A 25,552-nucleotide genomic window follows, 5' to 3' on the forward strand; every position below is an offset into this window, starting at 1 on the left:
TAATAAGTGTCATTTATACAGATAATCTATGAATATTTTCAACTAGTATATGGCGCATCATTTTGGAATCGCAATGGCGCTAAAATTGTAAATCAGAGGTCGGTGAGTAACAAACTATATTGTGTATTTTCGATATAGGAGAAAATGCAATTGCAATGCAATATAAATTACTGAAATTAAGAAGTTAATTTAAATTATTCTTTCTTATTTAGTGTTAATAAAAAGATAGATTTCATATGGAATTTACATATCTAGCCTCTTAATGAAATACGCAGATCTTACGCACTAGGCGTTTAAATTATTAAACAAAATGGCTTTTTAATTTATTTTAATTATATTATGACTACTTTGATTAGACTGTACTAATTTAATATTATAGCACAAACAACACAATACGACCCACATACCATTACAATAATTAAGCACCCTGATCAAACGAAAACAAACGTTTAAATACATCACAGGTTAAATACAGCACCTAACCAATACTAAATCAACAATATATTATCTATTCTTATACTACTGTCAATTCAAATAAAAAATATAATTTATAAACAAAAAATAAATTTAAAATCATTAATAAAACTTTCTTTTAATTTTCGAAACATTTTAAGTCTAAATCAACTGTGTTACCTCAAAAAGAAGCTTAGATAGAGTTCACTTATACAATATTAGAGCTGGCACGTTCACAGTACTTCAATGAAATATTACTATATAATTTTTTTCAATAAAGGATAAATTCAAATAAATCACCTATTAGAAGGAAAAAACACGCCACACTTTTTCATGATTAAAACAAAACTTTTATCTTATTTTTACGAGATCTGCTGCAAAATATGAGATGGACGATGTTAATAGTCATGTACAGTGACGTCATACCGCTCATTTACAGACAGCACACAAATGCAATAGTTTTATGTGATAGTGTAATACGTGCTCGCTTAAGCTAATATATTTGTATTATCTTTTTCACTATATTAATATGCATTATTTTATTTCTTTCGATGGTTGCAATAGTGCCTCAATAGCCGATAGTTCGAATATCTGCTAAGGTTAATTTTTATCTGTTCACTAAATTTATCAATCTTTACTAGCTTACAACTTTACCAAAATATCCGATGAAGGAAGGGTTAAATAATAGTATTTACACTGTTGAATATAACTGAAATTACACTTTGATATTAACGTGTGCCATAACTTAATTACCATAACACCATTTGAGTAACAGTACACTTATTAATTTAATATTTCGAATAAGTTATATTGATAATGTTCGCGTAATGATTTTAAAATCATCAATGCATCATCTCTGTACAAGTTTAATACAATGATATTTAATTACGCGTTCAGTTGAAACCACCGCAAGCTCTTATCTTCTGTATAAAGGCAGCTTGGATTTCGTCGGCTCTGAAAACAAAATTTAAATCAGAAATATATACAAAAAAAAAAAAAAGCAATAGAAATAGCAAAGTTAAAATTAAGGCAGAACAGTTAAGGACGCTATCACATTTTGAACTCGCTTAATTTTAGGTATTTAAATCGCAACACAATAACATTACGCGTACGCACACATTGGTACCGCTTTCTGCTCGATTTTGTACCGACGTAACTAATCTTGGTACTTGAAAGTATTCATTTTTAATTTTGCTGATATTGATTAGTAAATTTAGTTGTAAGTTTAAAAGTCGAACTTGGTAACTGTTACTAAGTACTTACTATTTACGGAACCTCTCTACTAATCTGTTTATGACGATGTCTTAAGTCGTCAGCGTATCTACTATTCGTTAGTCGTACTATACAATAAAATAAAATAGATAATACGCTTTATTTTTATAATTCAAAATCACATACAATTTTAAGTTATATATAGTTTTAACATTTTGTATTTTACGTAGACAATCTATACAAATAAATAAAATTGGAGTGTCTGTTTGTTTTATTAAAATAACCGCTTTTTACTAAATGCATACGGATATATATACGGTCCATATACCAAAATAATTTTTTTCCCAATTTTCGTCTGTCTGTCTGTTTGTTTCAGCTAATCTCTGAAACGGGTGGAACGATTTTGACGGCACTTTCACTGGTTTTTTTCAGATAGCTTATGCAATGAGGAGGCTAACTTAGGCTACTTTTATTTCCTTCTATTTTTTTTTTAATATAAACCAGATGCATAGCAAAGACAATAGATTGTGAAGATTTTGAGTTGCAAATTTATGGATTGCGGGAATTTGTAAAGTATCAACTTCGTCCAAGCACAGTATACACAAGGAACTCATTTTTTACGTAATTATTACTAGCGCTGAAGCGATATTGGCGTGCTTCCATGAGCGCGTTTCGGCGCGGAATGACGAACGACGATTGTTCACGAGTAAAAAATGTATGAAGAAATTTGAGAGCGTTTCTTATTTTTCTCATAAATGGAAATATTATTTATTTTTATATAAAATATCTAGCGGTACGCATAGAGGACTAAATAAGCAACAATTTCTTAGTGTAGTTATTTTTCTTAGTGCAGTGTATTTAGCTATAATGGTTTCTATTCAGACCCGTCTTTTTTAATTTTTGCGATTTCTGTGATGGTTAAATTGTATTTGTGTGAAAAGTTTGTATGGGGCTATAGAATTTTTATTGTGTCACTCGGAGATGAATGTATTATCTTTTATTTGAAACCAAGATATCCTCGCAGGGTGACTCCTAATTAATTAAAATGGTACGTGAAAAACACTGAAATTTGTGGAAAAATGTGATAGCGTCCTTAAGGCTGCAATATTAGCAAGTATTTCGCTTAAGACTCAAGTTTTTTACTTTTTATCTGATGTAACCTATAAAACACAAATTAATATCTGATCCATAAACATTTAATAAGGTTATTCATTTGTTTTTCAGTACTAGATTATAACGTTATTGAATTATTTTTATAAACTAATACTATACATAAAGTACTATACAAAAATCCTAGTAAAATATAAATTTGTCAAAAATTATAATAGACAGATTACTAAACGGCACATTAAAATTAATTAATAAACTGCATTCCCAACGTAAGCTTGAAATATACGCAAAAAAAATTACTATTATCACAACTACAGTTTACTTCAATTAATTAAATTAACAGAGACGTTTAAAAAACGACTGGTCAAATCTCGTTCAAATTTAAATCGGATCACACGAGCAACAGCTTTCAAATAAGAAAATCAACCAAATCGGTACACGCAGTAAAACAGATGTGTGGCTACGGCAGTAAAGAATATAGGCCATCTTCTCTGTTCCTGCGGGTGTCGTAAGAGGCGTCTAAGGAATAACACAGTTCCATTACCATCTTGGAACTTATAAAGCCGACCGATGGCAGGATAACCATCCGACTGTTGGCTTTAAAAATACACAGGCTGAAGACGAGCAGCTGCGTCTTAGATGCGACAAAGTTATCCCTGCGGTCACCAACCCGCCTGCCCAGCGTGGTGTCTATGGGCAACACACATGAGTTCACGCTATTTTTGGCGCGAAGTTGTGAAGCCTATGTCCAGCAGTGGACTACGATAGGCTGAAGTGATGATGAGTAAAACATTATCAGGCGACACATAAAAAGTATATATAATAGTCGAATTGAGAAACTCCTTATTTTGAAGTATATTTAAAAGAACAATACTTACTTGTTGCTAGTGACCGTATGCATCAAGTTAATGATGTACTTCGGACAAACATCTTCGTGCATTACCCTCGCGTGGAAAAGGAGACCCTGACACAGGCAGTACAGGATCTCGATGAGAGGCCAGTTCTCAGGGATGTGGCCCTTTTGATACGCCCATGAGAAGAGGATCTGGAATTAATTCATATATAATTATTTACGCTTCAGCCTGTAATATCCCACTACTGGGCATAGGCCTCTTTCCCCATATAGGAGAAGGATCAGAGCTTAATCCACCACGCTGCTCCAATTCGGGTTGGCGGATATACATATTCACTACTATGAGTAACGATCACTATCAGGTGTACATAATAACAACCGGGACCGACGGCTTAACGTGCTCTCCGAGGCACGGTGGGAAGACCCACTAAGACTGCACAAACACCCAGACCACGCCAAACACCTGTATGGCCAATACAAATGTTTGTCATGTGCGGGGATCGAACCCGCAACCGCCAGCGCAACAGGTACAATCCCTGGCTGTAACCGTTGCGCCAACGCGGCGTCATAATTATTTATATTATTATATGGAAAAATGTATGTACGCACGTACGTATAAGCATAATTGTCGAACGACTGCACTAAATTGGATTATTTGTTGGTTTTTTTATTTGAGTTTTATTATAAAATCTATACATATAATAAAATGGTAGGAAAGTAAAAACTGTACATTGACACAGTACACTGTACTTTCGTTATTAAGTGGTCAACTAATAAGTACATTTATATGTTATACGTTAAATATACATACACATGTATACGTAGTATTCCTAAATTAGTCAACTTAATGTTCTTTTTTAAGGTAGGTTTTTGTTTAACTTTTCTTAATATATATAAATAGTACAACCACTATATAATTATTATTTTAAACTATAGCTAACACGGCGATTTTTAGACCGCCATATTTTTATTTATTTGTTTGTTTTATCTATCATATATCTATATTGTTTACTAGCGACCAGCCCCGGCTTCGCACGGGTGCAATGCTGATACTAAATATACTACAGAATTTCTTTATTTATAGTGCCTGCGTGAACGCTATACAGCACCAAAAATACCTACGATTATAACTTTTAAAATAAGATTCATTTACCCGTTTGTTCTTTACATTTCATATCTACAAAAAAATCTCATAGATGGCGCTGCTTTAAAATGGTCTTGTCTACTTATATTCATTTAATTATGTTTATCGGCTTAGTTACTTATATTGCGTGATTTTTACAGTGTGAAGCTAGCTTATATAGCATGGTTATTATTAAAATAATAACAACAACATTCAAATATGCGTCGTTAGAAGTCGTACAGAATGCGTTGAGGAAATAAAGGTTCACTGCTCGTTCCCTGTAGGTGATAGCGTGATAATATGTAGCCTATATGTTAATCCGACTTCTTAATAATATTCGTGCCAAATTTGAAGTAAATCGATGCAGCCCTTTTTGAGCTTATCCCGGACATACATACAGACAAACAGACAAAAATTCTAAAAACTATATTTTTGGCTTCGGTATCGATTGTAGATCACACCCAGAGTATTCTTTAAAAAAAATATTCAATGTACAGTTTTGACTTTCCTACCATTTTATTATTTACCATTTTATTTTATGGATAATACTAGCTAACGTGACAGACTTTATCTTCTTGCCAACTGACAAACGCGTGACGTTTAGATAGAAAAAAGAAAACTTCATAGAATACCCTAAAGGCGGATTTATATTTGACTGTCGTGTCGTGTCGCATCAGAACAGAATCGGTTTCATACATTTATATGATAACGTTTACATTTATGTGTTGTGTCGTGTAGTGATGGCTTCTGATGTGTCGCATCAGAACTGATCTCGATTCGCGTCAGATAAGCGGGTTGCGGGGGGTGCTGAAACGGCGGCATCACGACACGTCAGATTAATGTGAACAGTGTTGTGTTATGACGCATCAGAACGATATTTTGAATCAATACAGCCGCAGCTCTAGAAAAGGTCAAAAGTTTGAAATGTTCTTCTATGAGTCATCGGAGTCTGATTCAGATTTTGCAGAAGATATTCAATTTTTAATGCTCGCAACTCTTTTAAAAAAAGAAAGAAAGAGAAGGAGATTTTGGATTCATCCAATCAATAGACAAATTATACTTTGTATCTTCTTAGTATAACAAGTTTAGGATGAACAATAATGACAGTAACTTGTCCAATGCAATTAAAGTACACACTATATGCCTACCTACATCATAACCTATTCTTATTCCTATTATCTATTCTCATACCTACCAAATGAACACAAAAAAGCCTCCATGTAATATATTTAGGTTTTAATGTATGTATTTATTATTTATATGTATTTATCGAAAAACAAAATGTAGCTATATCTGTCGGCTGTTACCAGAAGCATTCCGTTACTTGTCTAAGAACAGAACCGTGTGTATATGCTTTTTTTTCGATCGTGTATGTTAAAGATATTTATATATTCTTATACCTTAAGATATAATATTATCTATTCTTATACCTTACCTGTAGCGTGGATGTTATCGGTGCTAAGGAAATCGGTGTGGACGGAGACGCTCTGAAGGCCGCGCCGGCGAGGAAACCCGCAGGGAGCGCGTATAGCGCGCTGTCTCTGCCATTCGCACGACACAGCAAACATACTATTAGCTGGAAAAGACGATTATTTATACATAAATATGTGATCGTTATAGACTGCGCTTCAGCCTGTAATATCCCACTGATGGGCATAGGCCTCTTTCTCCATGTAGGAGAAGGATCGGATTGCCCATAGCCCTCCTGACAACCCCTTAAAGGGATCGTAACATATTACCAAGTAACCCTGTATATATATATATACGGTCGAATTGAGTAACCTCCTCTTTTTTTTGAAGTCGGTTAAAAATAATTATTAGTACTTATGTATTATAAAAAATATTTATTACGCGACCAGACCAGTCTGTATAAATCAGACCAGTCAGTATAAATTACTAAGATAATTATAAGATAAGATATAAATATTAAGATTAGTGGTGACGACCACATACAGGGTGGTATCGATTAAAAATGTTTTCCTGCCAAACTCATCAGTCCTTAGAGTTTATAACAACATTTTATAATCAAGTAATTTAGTAACACTTGTATAATGTTTAGTCCTTGTAACTTTGTTGTCTTGTTGCCTATTTGAATAAAATTTTGAAGTGTAAATAGATTTGTGTACGTTCTTTAGTATAATTATCTTAGACAAAATAAATAAAAACATCAGCGAAAATAATTAAACCGGAAATAATCAGTTACGTGCAATAGTACCTATCCGGTTCGTAGATAACACCAAATATTATATCTTTAATTCGATGATATCTAATTATTTATTTTTAATAATATTACGATAAAATAGAAAAATGTGTATACAATATAATATAGATATATAAGGTTATACGTACACAAATTTTTATAACTAGTTATTTTTCAAATTTTATTGTCTAAATCGTACTCATGTGTATTTTATATTGTAATTTTCCTAGTACATGATAACAAAATAATGAGATGGAGTAATATAGAAACAACGTAAGTTTTTACTCTGTTTATGTATTGCTATATGTACATATAATATTTCTGTACTTTCATAATTTATTTGTACATTAAAAAAACAAAATTCATTTTTTTTTCTTAATGGTTAACCATTTCAAAACAAATTGATCGCCATTTCAAAGTTAACACTTTCAAGACTTCATCATAGTATACTTTATGTACGTACCAGTAAATTATTTACTAGATAAGGGCCTGTTTCACCATTTGTAGATAAATTTTATCCTCCAAATATATTACGAATAGACTTTAACATCAGGAGGTAGAATAGGCCATAATTATTAAATTCCAGGTTTTTTGCTCACTTTTGCAAACGGAATCTCATAAATACAGTGTAATTCGATGGTGAAAAAGAATAATACTTCAAAAACTTTTATCTGCTGGATATCATCATCCGTCTTATAGAGGCATAATAGAATAATTATTCAAGTTGAAGCTATCTGACGTACAACGGTATCCAAAGGAATAAGTTTATAATATCTTTTTCTTTCTTAATAGGATTCGCTAGCTGTGAATCCGTAATTAAGTAATAATTGTAAATGTGTGGTTCATTGTGGTGAAACCGATCTTAATAACTTATTTTACCTTCGCTCCTAAAGTCTTATCGTATTGAAGAAAAGCTTCTTTACACATTGACTTAGGAATGAAGTTGGTGAATGCCTGAGGAGTACGTTACGAAAAGTGTCATCGGGCGAGGCGAACGAAGCAAGAGAAAGAGGTGCGAGACATACATTTTCTTTCCCCCTCACTCTCATAGCCAGTTATTACGTTTCGTATATCTACGACACAGTGCAGGTCTATTGTGCACCAGTTTTACTTCAGTTGTGAGGTCTAAAGCACGGTCGTTTTTTTTTTTTTTCTTATCTTCCTTACACGAATTAAATAAACAACGAAGGTCAAGACAGTTTTACCACACTGTGTGATAAGTATGTTCAACTCTGTGTGGAAAATATACTAAGCATATGAGTAATTAATGTGTTACAACACATGTAACATCATGATAGCTCAAGGTCACGAGGCCAATCTACTCAAGCGATTCACGTGCTTACATAATACATATACATTTTATATAGGTAGTGTTTACGGCAGTTAAGTGATAGAAGAATTAGAAAAATCAGAAGTGGCCTCGGACTGTTCGGGCATCTCATTACGTTTACACCATCGATCACCACTTTATCTGTAGGACGTCTGTGGACGCCCACGATACAAAAATCATCGCATGCTAGTTGTTGAGCATACCCTCGACCCTCCCCCCAGGAGACCTTATTCACCACAGGAACACAATACTTGGGCGCAGTGCTATAACTCTGTAATCTTCTGTAAGGTGTAGGTACTTTCCCAGTCGGGCTCCTTCAAATAATATATACGACATTTCCTGCTGTGCCGTCAATTAGAGTGTGACATGTAAGTCTTACTCACCCGATATATACCGATGTATCCACCGAAGAACAGACCGAGCTTCAAATGCGAAAATTTCAAAGACTTCAATGCCTTTGTAGGAGTCAGGAGCCGCGGTATGATCGTCCTGAGGATATTCATCAGGCAACCGACCCCGAACAACTGTGCCGCACCCTGGAGATAAAAACGTAACACTATTTCTGGTTAATTACAATATTAGTTTAAAAACTAAAGTCACAAAAGGAATTTTTGAATACGCTTCAGCCTGTAATATCCCACTACTGGGCATAGGCCTCTTTCCCCATATAGGAGAAGGATCAGAGCTTAATCCACAACGCTGTTCCACTGCGGGTTGGCGGATATATTCCCTACTATGAGTAACGATCGTTATCACGTGCACATAATAACAACCGGGACCGACGGCTTAACGTGCTCTCCGAGGCACGGTTGGAAGACCCACTAGGACTGCACAAACACCCAGACCACGGCAAACACCTGTATGGCCAATACAAATGTTTGTCATGTGCGGGGATCGAACCCGCAACAGCCAGCGCAACAGGTACAATCCATGGCTGTAACCGTTGCGCCAACACGGCGTCAATTTTTGAATATTATTTCTAATTTTGCGTCTTGAAACAAACTATCACTCTTCTACTCTGTGATCGTTAGCGTGTGCAGCTTGTGAATTTTCTTTAAATGATTTTTTTCTATATTTTACTATAAAACAATGTTTTTCATTAATAATAACAACACTAATCATATTCATTTTTTACAATTACACCAGTGTCAACATTTAAAAAAAAATCTACAGTATGTAATTGTATTGTCAAAAATTTGTATTTATATTGTATATATTGAGAAAATTTAAATTTTTAAAAAGAGATTTATTTAAATTTTTATAAAAATTAAAATTTTTATTTCTGCGAAGGAGATGTGATGTAGGTTTACCATTATACGGTTTAATAAATAAAAATAGTATCATGTTAAGACTTGTCTTTGATTGACGTCCCACACGCTCCCCATACGGAACCTCGACCGACATCAGATAATAAATAATTGGCTTTTTTTATATATGGACAAACTTAAAACAATATTTAAGGAATTCACATTGTATTAGAGTTGCTTTGAGAGGTATTAAATTACTTCCGATTATTAGAAACATTTGAAAAATTCCTTCAAAAAAAATTAGAGATAATCACATATAATAAACTAATCGTTGTAATATCATAACTTTTATAGTTACATAGTAATTGTAGTAACCAGTATTTGAAAATGAATTGACTACAATGCATTGCACACGACTTATTTTTGTTTTGTCTTTGTTTGGGCATTTGTTTATGTACTTTTTTCATCATTTTTATCACGCTAATGTCATTCTGTTATATATTAATAATTAAAAATATTTTATATAAAAAAATTATAAACCATCATAAATTCATATCAATTATCTTCCATTATATTTCATTGTAGCTTAAAAGTTTATTATGAACAATAAAATAAATAACATACAATAAAAAGGACTTATATTAATTATAAAACCATATTATATAAGACCATCGTCATAGGGAAATACAGTACATACATAAAAACAAAATAATTGGCCTTCCAAACATATAATACAAAGGTTTTTTACTATGATTACGTTAAGAATATATCCCTCACAATAAGTTAGAAACATTTATCCTTATTTTAAGGACAAGTTATTAATATCGAGTTTTCCTATACTATTATATATTATTATATATATTTCCTATACTATTGAACATTATAACATGTTATACCGGCCTTGACTACATAGTAAGTTTATATGTAGTATCAAAGTTATATTTTAACTGACTATTTTTTGGAAGTATTATCATTAAATTTGTTTACAATTTAATTAAATGAGTGGTGCAAGAGAGCTGGTACATTTTTTGCCCAGAGAATCGGCATAGCGATTCAACAGGGAAATGCTGCCAGCATTCTTAGCACAATTCCAAGCGGACATGATTTGTACCAAAACTATCTGTAAATATTTAGTTCTTAAGTTATGAATTGTAAATATGTATTAAGTTTAATAAACTATTGATATTCTAGTAAAAAAAAAATTTAATGAAAAAAACACGAAACCTTTTTTTATAATAGGAACAGGGCTTGGGTTAACGTCTATGAACGTCTTACTTATCATCAACATTATGGTGACTAGGACTAAGGATAGACCTAGATGTGTACAATTATGAATTGTTCAATCGATAACAAAATACGAAGGACGACTTATTTTGTGTATATTTTTTATGACTTCTTTATACTGAATATTTTTATTATCTAATAAATAAAAAATATTACCATCTTTTGAATTTTGGAATTTTATATGACTCAAACTAAAATTTTCTTAATAACATTAAGAAAAAAATTACGTAAAATACGAGCGTTTAGTTAGCTATTCTAGTTTAATATTCACCTTAAATATGTAATTCATACAGGGACCTCTGTGAGGACACGCAGGACTCCTGCCATCAATACCTGCAACCGGTTCTCCTACTTCTTTAGAAACCCTTGGAGGAGTGAAGAACCTAAACAAAAAAAATAAAAATAAAAACTTTATTATGTACCTAAGCTACTGCTACTAATTCATATTTTTTTTTTCCATATAGCTTAATAATGATATATAGTATATGTGTTATAATTTAACGCCTCTCGCAAGAACCCGCTAGTTAATGCAACAACAACTTTTCTATTATTAAAATATCACATAAAGCCAATTAGTTTTTATGACGTCACTGTTTTTAACATGGCCGACATTTGTTCGATTTTTTTTATACCATCTGTATTCATGACATGTTTATTCAGCAGTCAGTGTAATTAAAAAGTCAAGCCGTTTACGATAAACAATATACTTACTTATTATCAGAAAATAAAGTGTGTCAATTGTAAATTATAGCAATGCTTACGCGCTAACGAAAGGTATCATGCAGAACGAGTCTATCAAAGTAGCTCGTCTTTTCAAACAAAATAAAACCGTCAGAACCTACAGAACCCTCAATTTGAAGGAATATCTAAGAGTCGAACATCCTGTACATAAATAGTTCCGATAGAAAAATCACCAAGTTAACTAGGTCACTTCGTTTTGTACGCTTGTTAAGATATTCATTGTAATTACCAAAACAAAGGTGTTCGCTTCGGGTTCTCCCTCTCCAATCGCATGAGATAGAAGAAGATAGAGCTACCGAGCATGAATATCAGCGTTTCACGTCCCGCCGACCTCCTCCACCATCCTTTCGCTTCTAGCGTACGCAGCCAGTATTCAAATACCTGAAAGTAATTTATTATTTGTTGAATCGAAATGTTTTAACAAATTATTACAAATTCAACTTTCTTGGAGTTCACTTTTTTAAGAAATGATATAAGGCACGTGCTATTTAAAATTAGAAAGAGTGAAATAATTTGAAACAGTAACGCTTGGCAATGCCGCTGACCAAACCTTTTAAAGAATGGAACTCTACCAGCGTCTGTGTTTCCAGAAAATTATAACCTGGAGATCTTTAAGTCGCGAGTGAATAGGTTACTTCTAGGTAAGCGTGCTCCATCTTAATCCGCTTTTTCACTTATCATCAGGTGAAATAGTGGTCAAACGCAAGCCTTTCATTGTATAAAAAAAAGACCTGCAACGTCTCTTGTGAAAAAGATATAAGTTTTTTTTTAATATCACGATAATTTCTCTTAAGGACTAAACTCCAGCCACGTGTCGCAGCTGACAAACACTTTATTTTAATAAGAGACTGTAATTGGAGCCAGTAGTTGATTTTTTTTTTTTCGTATTTATTAGTAATGTAACGAATGTTGAATTTATCACATAATTGTCCACAACATTCGCAAATGCGAATGCGAATGTTGACTTTTCAAATAAAGTCCGCTTAAAAGGTATGAAATTTTGTATAGGTCATGTTTAAAACGAACATATTCGAGCCAAGACAGGTTGAATGACCCATTTTTGTTATAATGATGGTTTAAAAAAATTCTAAAAAAATTTCTTATGGAAAACCTCAGGAGGAAGGTCATTCCACAGTTTGTACGCTCACGCAAAAAAAAATGAAAGAGAAGATCCTGTCGGTGTGTTCGGTGTCGTCGGTAAAAAACATACAGAAAGACAACGTCTCTTTTTGAGGTTGTGCACCTCCATAAATTTTGAATAATCTACAATGCGAACCCCCAAATTGTTGGAGTTTATATTGGGGGATATTGGCCTTTGGGGGAAAGCCTGCCTGAATTTTCGCACAGTCGCCACACGGGTAACCTGAACTTTGTAAATCAGAGGCCGACATTCCAATGTGAAGTATGGTCCCACCCTGCTTAGCTTTAATGCAGCCACGGTCGATCCCACACCTTTGTAAAGTGGGGGGCCAAAACAAATAAATGTAAAATTCGATAAGTAGTAGAAAATTAAATTATTTTTATTTACGGCAACTTTTCATTCAGTTTTACTATCTACAGTTAGTTATGTAGTAGTTAGTAATGATCAATAAAACATTCTGAAAACTAGGCACTACAATAAGAGGGGACCTCCTTAAGGAGAAATGCGCAAATGGTAGACACCATTTGCGCACGACGACAACGAAACGAACGGAACGGGTTAAATTGGACAGAACTACGACTCATTCGGATGCCTGCTTCAAGAAGGTCTGGACTTCAAACATAAATTGTAATCTGTCCCCTACTACCACTAGAGGCATATTAACTGCCAACTGTAAAAGGCATCACTCGTACTGTCCTCATCATAGCAACGAATATTGCTGTTTTGCAATATCTCGTAACGTCGCAAAATAAACAGTGTGGGTGAGAGCACTGAACAATGAGAAACTTCAGGGCATGGTTTCTAATCATACTCGGTCGGCAGCAACACTGACGCTTCGAATTTTTAGTGGCGTTTACCCAGCGAGAGCTAACGATCAAGTCTATGCCAGCCTGTACCATTCCACTGTTTAGCATAGGCTTTTTTCTCTACATAAATATTTTTTTCTCTATATAAGTAATCTTAACGTATTCTCCTACGCACAGGGGAAAAATCCCCCAATCAAAGATAAAACATCTTGACCAGAAAAAAAAAAAAAATACTACTAATTCGGTACAAATATCAGTGGAAATCAAACCCAAGGTCTTACATGCACTACTTCACTAGAATAGTTGTTTTATTACAATATAAGTAAATAACAAATATAAATCTTATCAGTAGTGTTATGATTCCATATCCATCATCATAAAATAAAATCATTCGCTAAATTTTCGCATCGTTTCGCGCGAATGCGAATGCGTATATTGAAAAATCGCGAATATTCAAAAAGGCGAATTTCCGAATGCGAATATCATCGTATCATCATAATGCGTACATCACTAGATTATATACTAGTTACAAATAGCAGTTAATAATAAAATACAATTTATGTTAAAATATTCCGACCGAATATGTGACAGACAAAATAGATTCAGAGTCACAGTGACTGTTGAATACCGTTATACGTCAGATAGTTGTATCAACAATCGGTGGAACAGGCCCATAATCTATTATTTGCAAATGTAATCTATAATCATGTAAATAAGAGACAATATTTCTTAAAATAATTTTTTGCAACTTATTCACAACTTCAATTTTGATACTTGAATGGAATGCATATTATAATGACAGTTAAGTTAGAACCCTGTTACTGTAAATGTAACACAGAAAACCTGCTGGAAAAATTACTATCAATTCTTTTATGTTTCACTTCTTATCAGTAGCTTCTTATACCTTTATTATATAAAACAAATACATATTACGATATCCTCCTTAAATAAATAAATAAATAAATAAATAAATAAATAAATAAATAAAGGAGGATTTTCTCATTCAGTAGGATTTTCTCCTGTTTTGGGAGTCCGGAAATACATACAATACACAAGCACAACGCCCAGACCACGACAAACATCTATATGGCCGATACAAATGTCTGTCGTTAGCGGGAATCGAACCCGCGACCGCCCAGCTGAACAGCCAGTGCTATGACCGCTGCGCCAACGCGTCGTCATAATAAAAAGTTATTAAAATATTAAGAAATTAGAAATAGTTTCTTCTACATAAACAAAATGGTAATACAATAAGCAACGCAAGTGAAGTTGTAGGTATTAACTATTTACAACTGATCACACCATAGTAATTTTAAGTGCGATACAAAATTAGATTTGATACAATTAATTCTAAAATTTTAAAAGGTCAAGTAGTTGCTAGACAGTAAAACTATAAGTATTCATTCTTATTGTTAAATTGGTTAGGAATCCTAAGGTGTCAAAAGTCAACAACCTATTTGAATTGATGTATTAAAATTAACGTTTAATAATGCGTAACTATGTTGTGTGGTTACGGCAGTAAAGAATATATCTAGCCCCTCCCTTCCTGTGGATGTCGTAAGAGGCGACTAAGGGTTAACACAGTTCCACTACCACCTTGGAACTTAAAAACCGACCGATGGAGAGATAACCATCCAACTGCTGGCTTTGAAATACACAGGCCGAAGACGGGTAGCAGAGTCTTCGGTGCGACAAAGACAGCCTTTCGGTCACCAGCCCGCCTGCCAAGCGTGGTGACTATTAGCAACACATAATAGGAGTTCACGCCATTTTGGCGCGAACTTGTGGTGGCCTATGTCCAGCAGTGGACTGCGATGGGTTGATGTGATGTGATGATGTGAATGCGTAACTATTGTTTTTTGTTAAAAAAAGTAACTATTTAACTATCTGTTAAAAAAAAATATTTTGTACGTGAAGTTATTTTAATATTTTTTATTGTAATTGAGGAATAGTCCCCACATAATTTATTCTAATACCTTGTATGTGGACAATTGTTAATAATGCTGACATTAGTATTAATTACACTTGATTTTTAGACTATTTAATTTAATAGATTTTTCATTGCATGATAATTTAACTTGTTTTTATTTTGACAAATGTATGATGTTCATATTATTATACAATTTAAATTATTTGCAGTATTTAATAACTTCAATGTTTTAATGTTGAAAAGCTATTTGTGATTTCTCATATCACGCTACCAATAAAAAAGTAATAATAAACGGATGAAGAAATTTTAAAACACTGTCATAGGAACGTCGTGATTATTTATTTTAGTTTTTTTTTTTTTTTTCTTCATAAAATAAGGAAAAAAATACTTTGAACTATTTTAATTTCTTGCATTTTAACATAATAATATAAAATTAATTTCAGTAAAAATTAATTTTATTTGTCCTCCATAAACAATATAAAAATAATTTTTAGATTGTACTTATCTTTATATAACTGTGTTTGCTCGCAAACGAAAAAAAAAAACGACTTCAATTGCATTGACAAGTAACACAACATAGGTAAATAAAGAAATAGTTAAGTAAATACGCGGTATCAAAGATTACTCAAAAAGTAGACATCAGATCTCGGTCAAATTTTAATGTGACCACAAGACAAGCACCCGCTTTCGATTAAAACAAGAATCATTAAAATCGGAACACCCAGTGAAGTTATGCTGTATAATATAGTGTAGGTTGACGTAAAAATAGTCAAGTAAATACGCATTATTAGACATAACTCGAAAAGTAGTTGTTAGATCTTAAATAAATTTAAATGGGACCAAATGACACACACCACCTTTCGATCAAAAGAAAATGTGTCGAAATCGCTCCACCCAGTCAAAAGTTCTGAAGTAACATACATAAAAAAAAAAATACAGTCGAATTGAGAACCTCCTCCTTTTTTGGAAATCGGTTAAGAATACAGTTGAATTGAGAATCTCTTCCTTTTTTGGAAGTAGGTTAATAAAGTGCATTGTTTTTCAATGAGTATTTTGTATACAGGTGTGTAAATTAATATATCATATGAAAAAAGGTTAAACAGTAAACGATAGAAGTAGCTTACTGTTAGTCTTTAAGCAGTCTCCATCTATTTAATCTTTTTAATCCATCTATACACTTAATTAGATCACTTTTAAGAAAAATTTTAGTGCCGTTAGGGCCGTGCTCTGACCGTTGCGCTATCGCATCGTCAAAATAATAATGGATTGATTATTACCTTATAATAACATCGGTTGACAATCTGTGTCAAAAACGCAATCTACTCAAAGTTACTATATAATAGTAATGTTAATGAATACACTTGAAATTGAACTAAACTTTTTATACTATTTAAGGTAGCAGGATAGCAATTACTGTTTTACTAAGTCTAATAAAAACAGGGCAGGCGTAGACCGAGTGGTATATTCTAGGTGAACAAAATGTTTTTTTTTTATACATATAATATAGTTTGATTCATTAAAATATATTTATTATATAAATATTTACATACGACTAGGTCGGCAAACAAGCGTATAGCCCACCTGATGGTAAGCGGTTACCGTAGTATAGGCTACGACGCCTGCAACACCAGAAGTAACGCAAGTGCGTTGCCGACTCTACCCAGGAGCTCTGGTCACCGTACCCACCACAGGAACACAACACTGATTGAGAGCAGTATTATTTAGCTGTGATTTTTTGTAAGGCTAAGGTACTTCCCCAGTCGCATTCGTATTTTTTCGCATTCAGCCTGTAACATCCCACTACTGGGCATAGGCCTCTCTCTCCATGTTCCTACATGGAAGGATTGGAGCTTCCTCCACCACGCTACTCCACTGCGGGTTGGCGGATATATTCCCTACTATGAGTAGCGATCGCTATCAGGTATTTTATTTATTAAAACTTTATAGCACAAAAAAAAAGAAAATACAATTTAGAGCCATTAGATACAAAAATAAATAAATATGTAAAGACGGCCTTAGCGCTTATAGCGATCTCTTCCAGGCAACTTTTGTGAAAGTAGTATAGGAAGAATGTGTCGGTAATAGTGCGCAATCAACAATGCAAGTTCATTAAACATAATAAAATCAATTTATAATATAAAACATAGTTATATTATATAATATAAATAGATAAAAAATATATGTATACAAACATACAAATAAAAAAATATACCAATACAATACATATATTTAAGACTATGTAAGAGATAAGTAGTATTTGTGCAAACGACTCTTAAAAGTATTTATAGACTGCTTGACGAATATTAGTGGGCAGGGAATTCCGAAGTTCACTTTAGTAATGAAGGAATTACCATACGCATTTGAGCGACAATGAGGTACTACTAAGCAAGTGATTAATACGGGAACGCAAGTTACATTCAGTGTGATGTCCTAAAAAACTAAACCTTTCCTTAAGATAAGTATTTATGATAGCAACCGGTACCGGCGGCTTAACGTGCTCTCCGAGGGACGGTGGGGAGACCCACAAGGACAGACATCCAAACCGGAAAGGAATATTTGCACAAATACAAATATCCTTCCGAGCGGGAATCGAACCCGCAAACCGCCGGTGTTTTAGACGACTACTCGTATTACTACACCAGAGCGATTGTATTTTCCCAGTCGGGCTACTTCAAATTCAAATGGGCGAAATCATCCGTACAATTCTAACGTTATTGGAAGAAATTAATCCAAATGAATAATAAATCATACGAAAATATCATCTGATAAGTGTTATCTAATAAATAAAAAAATAGGAAATATACTATAGGACTCACCAAGTTCACAAAAAGATTAACAACCAAAACTCTTCTGTAGGGCGGTTCAAAGTACACTGCCACGCCACTGACTGTACACGGTAGCAGCACTGTGGTGTAGTATGAAAACTGACTGAAGAACAACTTTCTGAAAAAATTCACATCTTAACTCATATAGTTTTTTTATTATCTATGTAAATACAAATGAATCCCTAAGAATGTATTGGAAAACCCGAAAACAGCTAAACCGATTCTAGAGGATTTTTTTTAAACGACTTAAAAAAGGAGGTTACTCAATTCGACCGTGTATATATATATATACACGGTCGAAAAATGTAAACTCGAGAGATTTTGAGATCGAGAATACCCGCGGTCGAACATATTACGTCTACCGTCGAATAACGACATTATTATTATTTTTTTGACCGTATATTGTAATTTACGAAATAATTATTAAAATTTTAAACTAATCACTTGTCTTGTATATCTGTACTTTAGAAATATTTTGAATATTTTATTTATAACAGCACTGTATAATGGGCACTGAAGACCGAAAACTATGTAGTTAGAGTCTTGGATGATTCAGGTCAACACAAATAATTTAGTATAATAGAACCTTTAGAAGAGATTATAACGTCTATATATATATTCTTTTTTTTGAACCGATTTTGATAATTCTTTTTTTGTTGGAAAGGAGATATCCCAAGTGTGGTACCATGATGAGAAAACTAGGATCTAATGATGTAATATCAAAGAAATCGAAGGAAACCCTCAAAAATCGTAGTGACGACTAGTGCGTTTGTTTTTTTTTTTTTTTCGTCTACTTACGTTGTATTACTTGTCGATGTTATTAAATTCGTTTTTTTTTCGTTTACATGTACATAATAACAACCGGGGCCGACGGCTTAACGTGCTCTCCGAGCAGACCACAAGGACACAACCAGACCGGAAATAAATATTTGTATAAACACAAATATCCACTCCGAGCAGGAATCGAAACCCCGACCATCAGTGTTTAGGCGCCGCCGACACGGTACACGCATTGCACCAGAGCGTTCGTCACTCGTAAAGCGCGTGAAGTATAAAAAGAAAAATAATTATTAGTACCTATATATTATAAAAATATTTATTATGCGACCAGTCGAATATAGCCACATATATGAAAAGGTTTCGTATAAATTACTAAGATAAATATAAATATTCGAGTTTACCTAGTAAATTATTAACTGTATAAATACCAGCTTTTAACAGTTTCGTTTTACGGAACAAAATATGATGCTCAATTATCGTGTAGTGATCTAAAATTTGAATGGCGATGTGAACATTTGTTATTAATAATTAAAATTTAATATTATATACCTACATTGTTTTTACTTTCTTAGCTAGATTATTCATTTTTATATTAAAATTCTAGTATGTTTCATTATTTAACTACAAAGTACAATGTAAACTCGAGAGATTTTGAGATCGAGAATACCCGCGGTCGAACATTACGTCTACCGTCGAATAACGACATTATTATTATTTTTTTGACCGTATATTGTAATTTACGAAATAATTATTTAAATTTTAAACTAATCACTTGTCATGTCAAGCAAGAATATTTTTATCACATAAGTTATATTTTTAATTCCATTTGAATCATTTTAGTTGGATCTATTAGGTATATGAGAGGCAAAAATTCTTTGTAAGCATTAACATCAGATTAGTTATTTTTAAATTTAAAGTATTTCAAATAACACGTCATATTTATGACATAAATGCTTCGCATAAAAATTGTATAGTTTTCAATATCTTCCAAACTTTTTATAATAATTGCGCTCCCCGCAAGCACGCTTCCTTTTGGCTTACGCAATTGTAATAAATGTTAATTTATTTTTTTACGTAAATTGTTTGATGAAATGTTAAAAAAAATATTGTTTTACATAAAGTGGTATAAATCGATAAAAACGGGTACCGCGTTAGCGCGCGTGGGTTCTATACCCGCTCATGACAAATGTTTGTAATATAGACCGTATGCCTGTTTATCGTAGTCTGGAGTGTTTATGTCTCATATGGTTTCTACAAAAGATGTTATCGTACTATTGACCCTTAAGCACGAGCCGTTAGTCAAAATTCTCGTTAAGTCATAAGACAAAAATATTATGTTACAAATTAATAAAAAAAATGTTTTGATTGATTGTTCGACGGCGTTTTGTGATAAATGCTAATAGATGACGTCAAAATTATATAAACGCTTGGTTTTTATATTGCTAAAAACATAAAAACCCTACAAATCTTTAAAAAAAAATCTTAGACATTCTTTCAAGAATAGACAAAACAATAGACCTCCTTTGTTAAAACTGGATTAATAATTCAATTATAATGGAACAACTATACATACACACATGCATAGACTGTTTAAGTCATAACCTCTTTTCACTACATCATACTCAGGAGACAAGTATGAGAATTAACTGCATTTAAATATACCCTTTTAAATCTTTTGAACAAATGTTAAAGAAACAGTTTCATTTTTAATCCATAACATAACATAACATAACAATACACTTTATTGTACACCAAAACAGAAATAATACATATTATGGACTTAAACAGAGTATCATCAGGCACAAAGGGCGGCCTTATCGCTAAAAAGCGATCTCTTCCAGGCAACCTAGGGGCAGAGGAGATGGTATTGTGTCAGTGTAGGTGTACAAATTGAGACATAAACGTTTGAATATATTTACTTATTTACATACATACATACATAAACACATACATAAATACATACATACATACATACATACATACACATATACATACATATATACATAAATACAAATATACATAAACATATACATACATAAACACATACATACAAACATACATACATATATATAATTTTATTCACGTTGAATATCAAGATAATGCTTCCTGACAGCCTTTTTAAAAATAGAAAGCGATTGTACACGTCTAATATGCAAGGGTAAAGAATTCCAAAGTCGAGAAGCTTGAACAGTGAAAGATTTAGTATAAAAGGAAGAGGAATGAGTTCAAGAAGTAAGGTATTCTCAGAACGAAGACTGCGTTCATGGATATCACTAAGAAATTTAAATCGTTGCTTTAGATAAGCAGGTGCAACAGGGTTAAATAGAATAGAGTAAAGTAAGTTAAGAATATGCGTATTCCTGCGAAAGCGAATAGGGAGCCACTTAAGTTTTTTACGGAATTCAGAGATATGATCATATTTACGAAGGCCAAATACGAATCGTATACATAAATTCTGGATTCGCTCAAGTTTATTAATCTGCTCTTCAGTAATGTCAAGATAACATGTGTCTGCGTAGTCCAGAATTGGTAATAGAAGACTATTTGCAAGAACAATTTTGGTGGGAATTGGAAGTAGATTACGCAGTCTGCGAAGAGATCCAGCCGAAGCAAAAACTTTATGACTGACTTCACAAATCTGCGGGCCCCATGATAGATGTTGATCAAAAATAACGCCTAGATTCTTCACATTTTCACTATATGGAATTACAATACCATTAAAAATTACAGGAGGTAGTTGAGATCGATTTATACGGCTAATTAATTGAGAACTTCCTATAATTATAGTCTCCATTGAAGTAAATTGAAGTGTCATACAGAATTATGATACTAATATACTATTTTATAATTTAGTTATTACATTTTTATAATTTAATTTACTCTATTTGAAAAAAGGAGATCCTTACCTAAAAATACAATTCAATGTAACGAACGAACTACCGACAGTTAGACCAAATATTCCAGATTTTAAATATAACTTGAACTGCTCAATCATTTGTTCCTTAGTTAACTTTTTACCTCTCATCAGTATTTGTATCTGTAACAAAGAAATATGGTTTAAATTAACAGAAATATATACTTTACACTATTTTTTTTTTATTAAACATAATAATTTTAATATTTAATTTACTCTTTATTGTACAAATAAAAAGAAGTTTACAATTTACAAAATAATTCACAAAAAGAAATGTACAGCAGGCGGTCTTATCGCTAAACAGCGATCTTTTCCAGGCAACCAGCTTGGAGGAGATAATGTGAAAAAAAGCGGAAAGGGTGTACAGAATTAAAATGAAGAAAACAGGAAGAAAAACCAAATATACACACACAACACACAACCAACATATACATACATACATATATTAAAAATATATTAAGTAGTATTTGCTTTAAGTACAGTTAAAGCAATTATCATTCTGTTATAATAATGAATGAAAAAGTTTAAGTGGTTATTCTAATATAAACTACTAAAATAATCATAAAGAAACTTGGTACATAGATCTAGAATTAAATATATAATAATCTATATCCAAACAAATCCATGAGATCTGAAGTTAACAGATAAAACCGCGTGAGGCTGCTAGTTTATTTATTTCTTAATGACACAACAAAATACTTAAAGGAATATTAAAAATATATTAATAAATACTAGATGTGCGCCGCAGTTTTAAATGTGTTAATTTGAGGAAAAAATAGCCAATTGCCTTCACCGTAAATGGAAACTTTTGATATTCATAATATTTGTATTTTATTAATTAGTGTTCTAACTATTCTTCATAGAGAACTTAACAAAACGAAAAAAGTAAAAATTTACATTAACTAAAAAATCAAATGAGATGAACAAAAATGTAGGGAAAAATAGAAAAAGAGATAGTGTTAAATATACTAGAACAGAATATACAAAATTACTACTTAGAGAATTCTATGGTTTTTTTTTTACGCTGACTTAATATTATCATGGTGTAAAATGTTAGTGATTATACAAAGAAGGTATTTTGAAATAGTTTTACTTCCTTACGCACTATTACAAAAATTTTGATGCATACAATGACAGCAATCAATATTTAAATCCCTACTAATATTATAAATATGAATGTAAGTTTGTTTGTTACGCTTTCACGCGAAAACTACTTAACCGATCATCATGTAACTTTTTACACATATTCTTGGAGATATTAGAAGTAACAGATTACTTTTTATTAAAAAAAATATTCAATGCAACAAAGCCACGGGTAAAAGCTAGTAATAAATAAAGCGAAACTAACATGAAGAATCCTTAATTTTTTTTTTTTTGGCAGTTAGTAATCTTTAATTTTATATTTATATTTTTTATTTCCTTATCTTATACTGTCTCTTAATCGAGTATTAAGATAACAAGCTTAAATATGTATTATGTTTGACAAAACATATGTACTAATCAATCATAAAAAGGGCATTATCTATTACTAGCTGTGCCCCACGGTTTACGCCTTCCTCAAAAAATGAACTAACACTAAAAGAATTTTTCAATTCGACACAAATTGTTTCTGAAATAAGCACACAACAAAGATATAAATAAAAAGTTATTGATATTTCTAAGAATCTAATAGGATACATAAATATCAATTTTTTTATAAGTTTACTTACAACATAAACCATAGCATAAAACTTATAACTTCCCCTTATGCAACTAGCCAGCATAGTTGTTGTAGCATCAGTGCACTTATACGTCCAAGGGTGAATTAATGTACTGCATTCACAAGCACTACATGCCTTGTCGAACCAAAATTTACTGGCTTCAACCATTTTAACGTTTTACCCGAACACTTTATAATGTTAAAATCATAAATTTCATTCAACTTTAATAAAGAAATACCTATTTCTAATTTTACGCGTATAAAACCTAATTGATGTTAATCTTTTTGCATATTATTCTTATTTATCGTTGCGAAAATAACGCTCAACAACAACAAACACAATTCCCGACTGGCTTAAAACTCAGTTAAAATTTGACAACTAAACAAGAAAGAGGACAATCTCAATATATAAATATGAAACGCAAAATACGACTCAATGGTTTCCTCCGAGGTTTGCGTTTGCCGTAATTTGTGCCCTCATTGAAGACTGCGTATTCAATTCTACATTTTAAAAATTATGAGCATGACTTTTTTACAAATACATTGACATTTGACAGTAAAAATTGTCAAATGTGATGTGACATCAGCAGAATTCCACTGAGCGTCCGCAACGCCCGCGGCGCCCATTCTATCGTTCCACCTAAGGCCCATGGTCGTCGCGAGCGATCGCTCGACGTCATAGATGACGTCACTGTGCGCCCACGGGTCAAAGTTGACTTTCATAAAAAACGTGGTTGGAATCTATAAAAAACAACTGTCAATGTCAAATTATGAATGTTATCTCTCATTTGATTCTGAAAAACGCAACGATAAATTCTGTGGAATTAAGTTTTACCCAAATCTATGCGCAATATTCACTCCCAACCACCACAGCTGCATGTTTTATTTATTTTTTTATTTCTTCGTTGCATGGCTTTTAGCTGCTGCGTGTTTTCACCATGCCACCATATTGTGAGCAGACAGCTGACACCGGACACTCGACAGCGCCCAATTATGTGTTCCACTTTTAAAATTCGCCCATAATGCCCTCGGTGTTTTTTTACGCTGGTGGAACGGCAATTTCAGCGTTCGTGGTCAATGGCGTTGTGGGCCTTAGGTAGAAAGCGCTTATCGTAAACAATAACTCACAGAGTGGTTTTTCATTTTATCAATTTATCCTCCAAGTCTAAGCTTGATTTGATTATGAACTTTTTATACAGCAGCATTTAAGCAATATCACAAGGGGTCATTAATCCTCATTTTAAAATTGTTTAATTATTTCATTCAACTATTTCTATAGACGTTGGTTAAATTTTATTCTTTAAATCGATTACATTACAATGCAAATATCAAAATCTTTATTTTTATTTTATACCAAGTAAGCAACCATTATCCACCTAATGTTAAGTGGTGACTGGTTACATTTTATTATACTAATTATATATAAAAATAAATCGTAAAATGTGTTAGTAAGCGCATATCACAACGACGCCTGGACCAACTTTAACAATTCTTTTTTTTTAAATTTCGTTGAAGTCCAAGGATGGTTTTTACGGCGAGAAAAATTCGAATAATCTCCGGGAAAACCCTAAAAACAGCCCTTTTCTTTTTTCCACACAAACGTTTTCTAACTAAAATGTAGAGTCAATTTGAAATTTATTGCTATTCAATAAAGTTCATATTAAATTAAAAGCGCTCACTGTTGTCTAAGCAATGTAGGTGTGTTCGTAACGTCAAAGAGTCAATTTGCACTTTATTATCGCTGCACAAAGTTCAAATTCAATCATATCTATCAAAACAGTAGTGAGTATTGTTCTGAAATCTGGAACCCAACATATTGTACGTATGTAAATAGAATCGAATGTATCCAGAAACGGTTTTTAAGATACTTGCAGTATAAATGTGGTGATAATTTAGATGACTAT

General features: G+C 32.6%; 1 protein-coding gene across 1 annotated transcript; it reads right to left on the reverse strand.

Annotated features, from left to right (window-relative positions):
- Positions 1-566: 566 nt before the first annotated feature.
- LOC123657700 (transmembrane protein 135-like) lies at positions 567-23,817 on the reverse strand. Its single transcript, XM_045593220.1, has 9 exons — positions 23,659-23,817; positions 21,942-22,072; positions 18,247-18,373; positions 11,783-11,934; positions 11,084-11,195; positions 8,665-8,817; positions 6,187-6,327; positions 3,654-3,820; positions 567-1,407 (listed from the first exon to the last, which is right to left on the reverse strand). The coding sequence occupies exons 1-9, from the start codon at positions 23,815-23,817 to the stop codon at positions 1,347-1,349; spliced, it is 1,203 nt and encodes a 400-aa protein (XP_045449176.1). The 3' UTR covers positions 567-1,346.
- Between the last annotated feature and the right edge of the window lie 1,735 nt (positions 23,818-25,552).

Source organism: Melitaea cinxia, chromosome 11 (genome assembly GCF_905220565.1).
Source record: "Melitaea cinxia chromosome 11, ilMelCinx1.1, whole genome shotgun sequence".
Classification (NCBI taxonomy): domain Eukaryota; kingdom Metazoa; phylum Arthropoda; class Insecta; order Lepidoptera; family Nymphalidae; genus Melitaea; species Melitaea cinxia.

Bases quoted from the DNA above. Each gene is read 5' to 3' on its own strand.
- LOC123657700 (XM_045593220.1), bottom strand. From the start codon at position 23,817: ATGGTTGAAGCCAGTAAATTTTGGTTCGACAAGGCATGTAGTGCTTGT. The intron at 22,073-23,658 runs GTAAGTAAACTT...TCTTTGTTACAG, and splicing joins TTTATGCTATGGTTTATGTT to ATACAAATACTGATGAGAGG. The intron at 3,821-6,186 runs GTAAGGTATAAG...AATTAATTCCAG, and splicing joins CGATAACATCCACGCTACAG to ATCCTCTTCTCATGGGCGTA.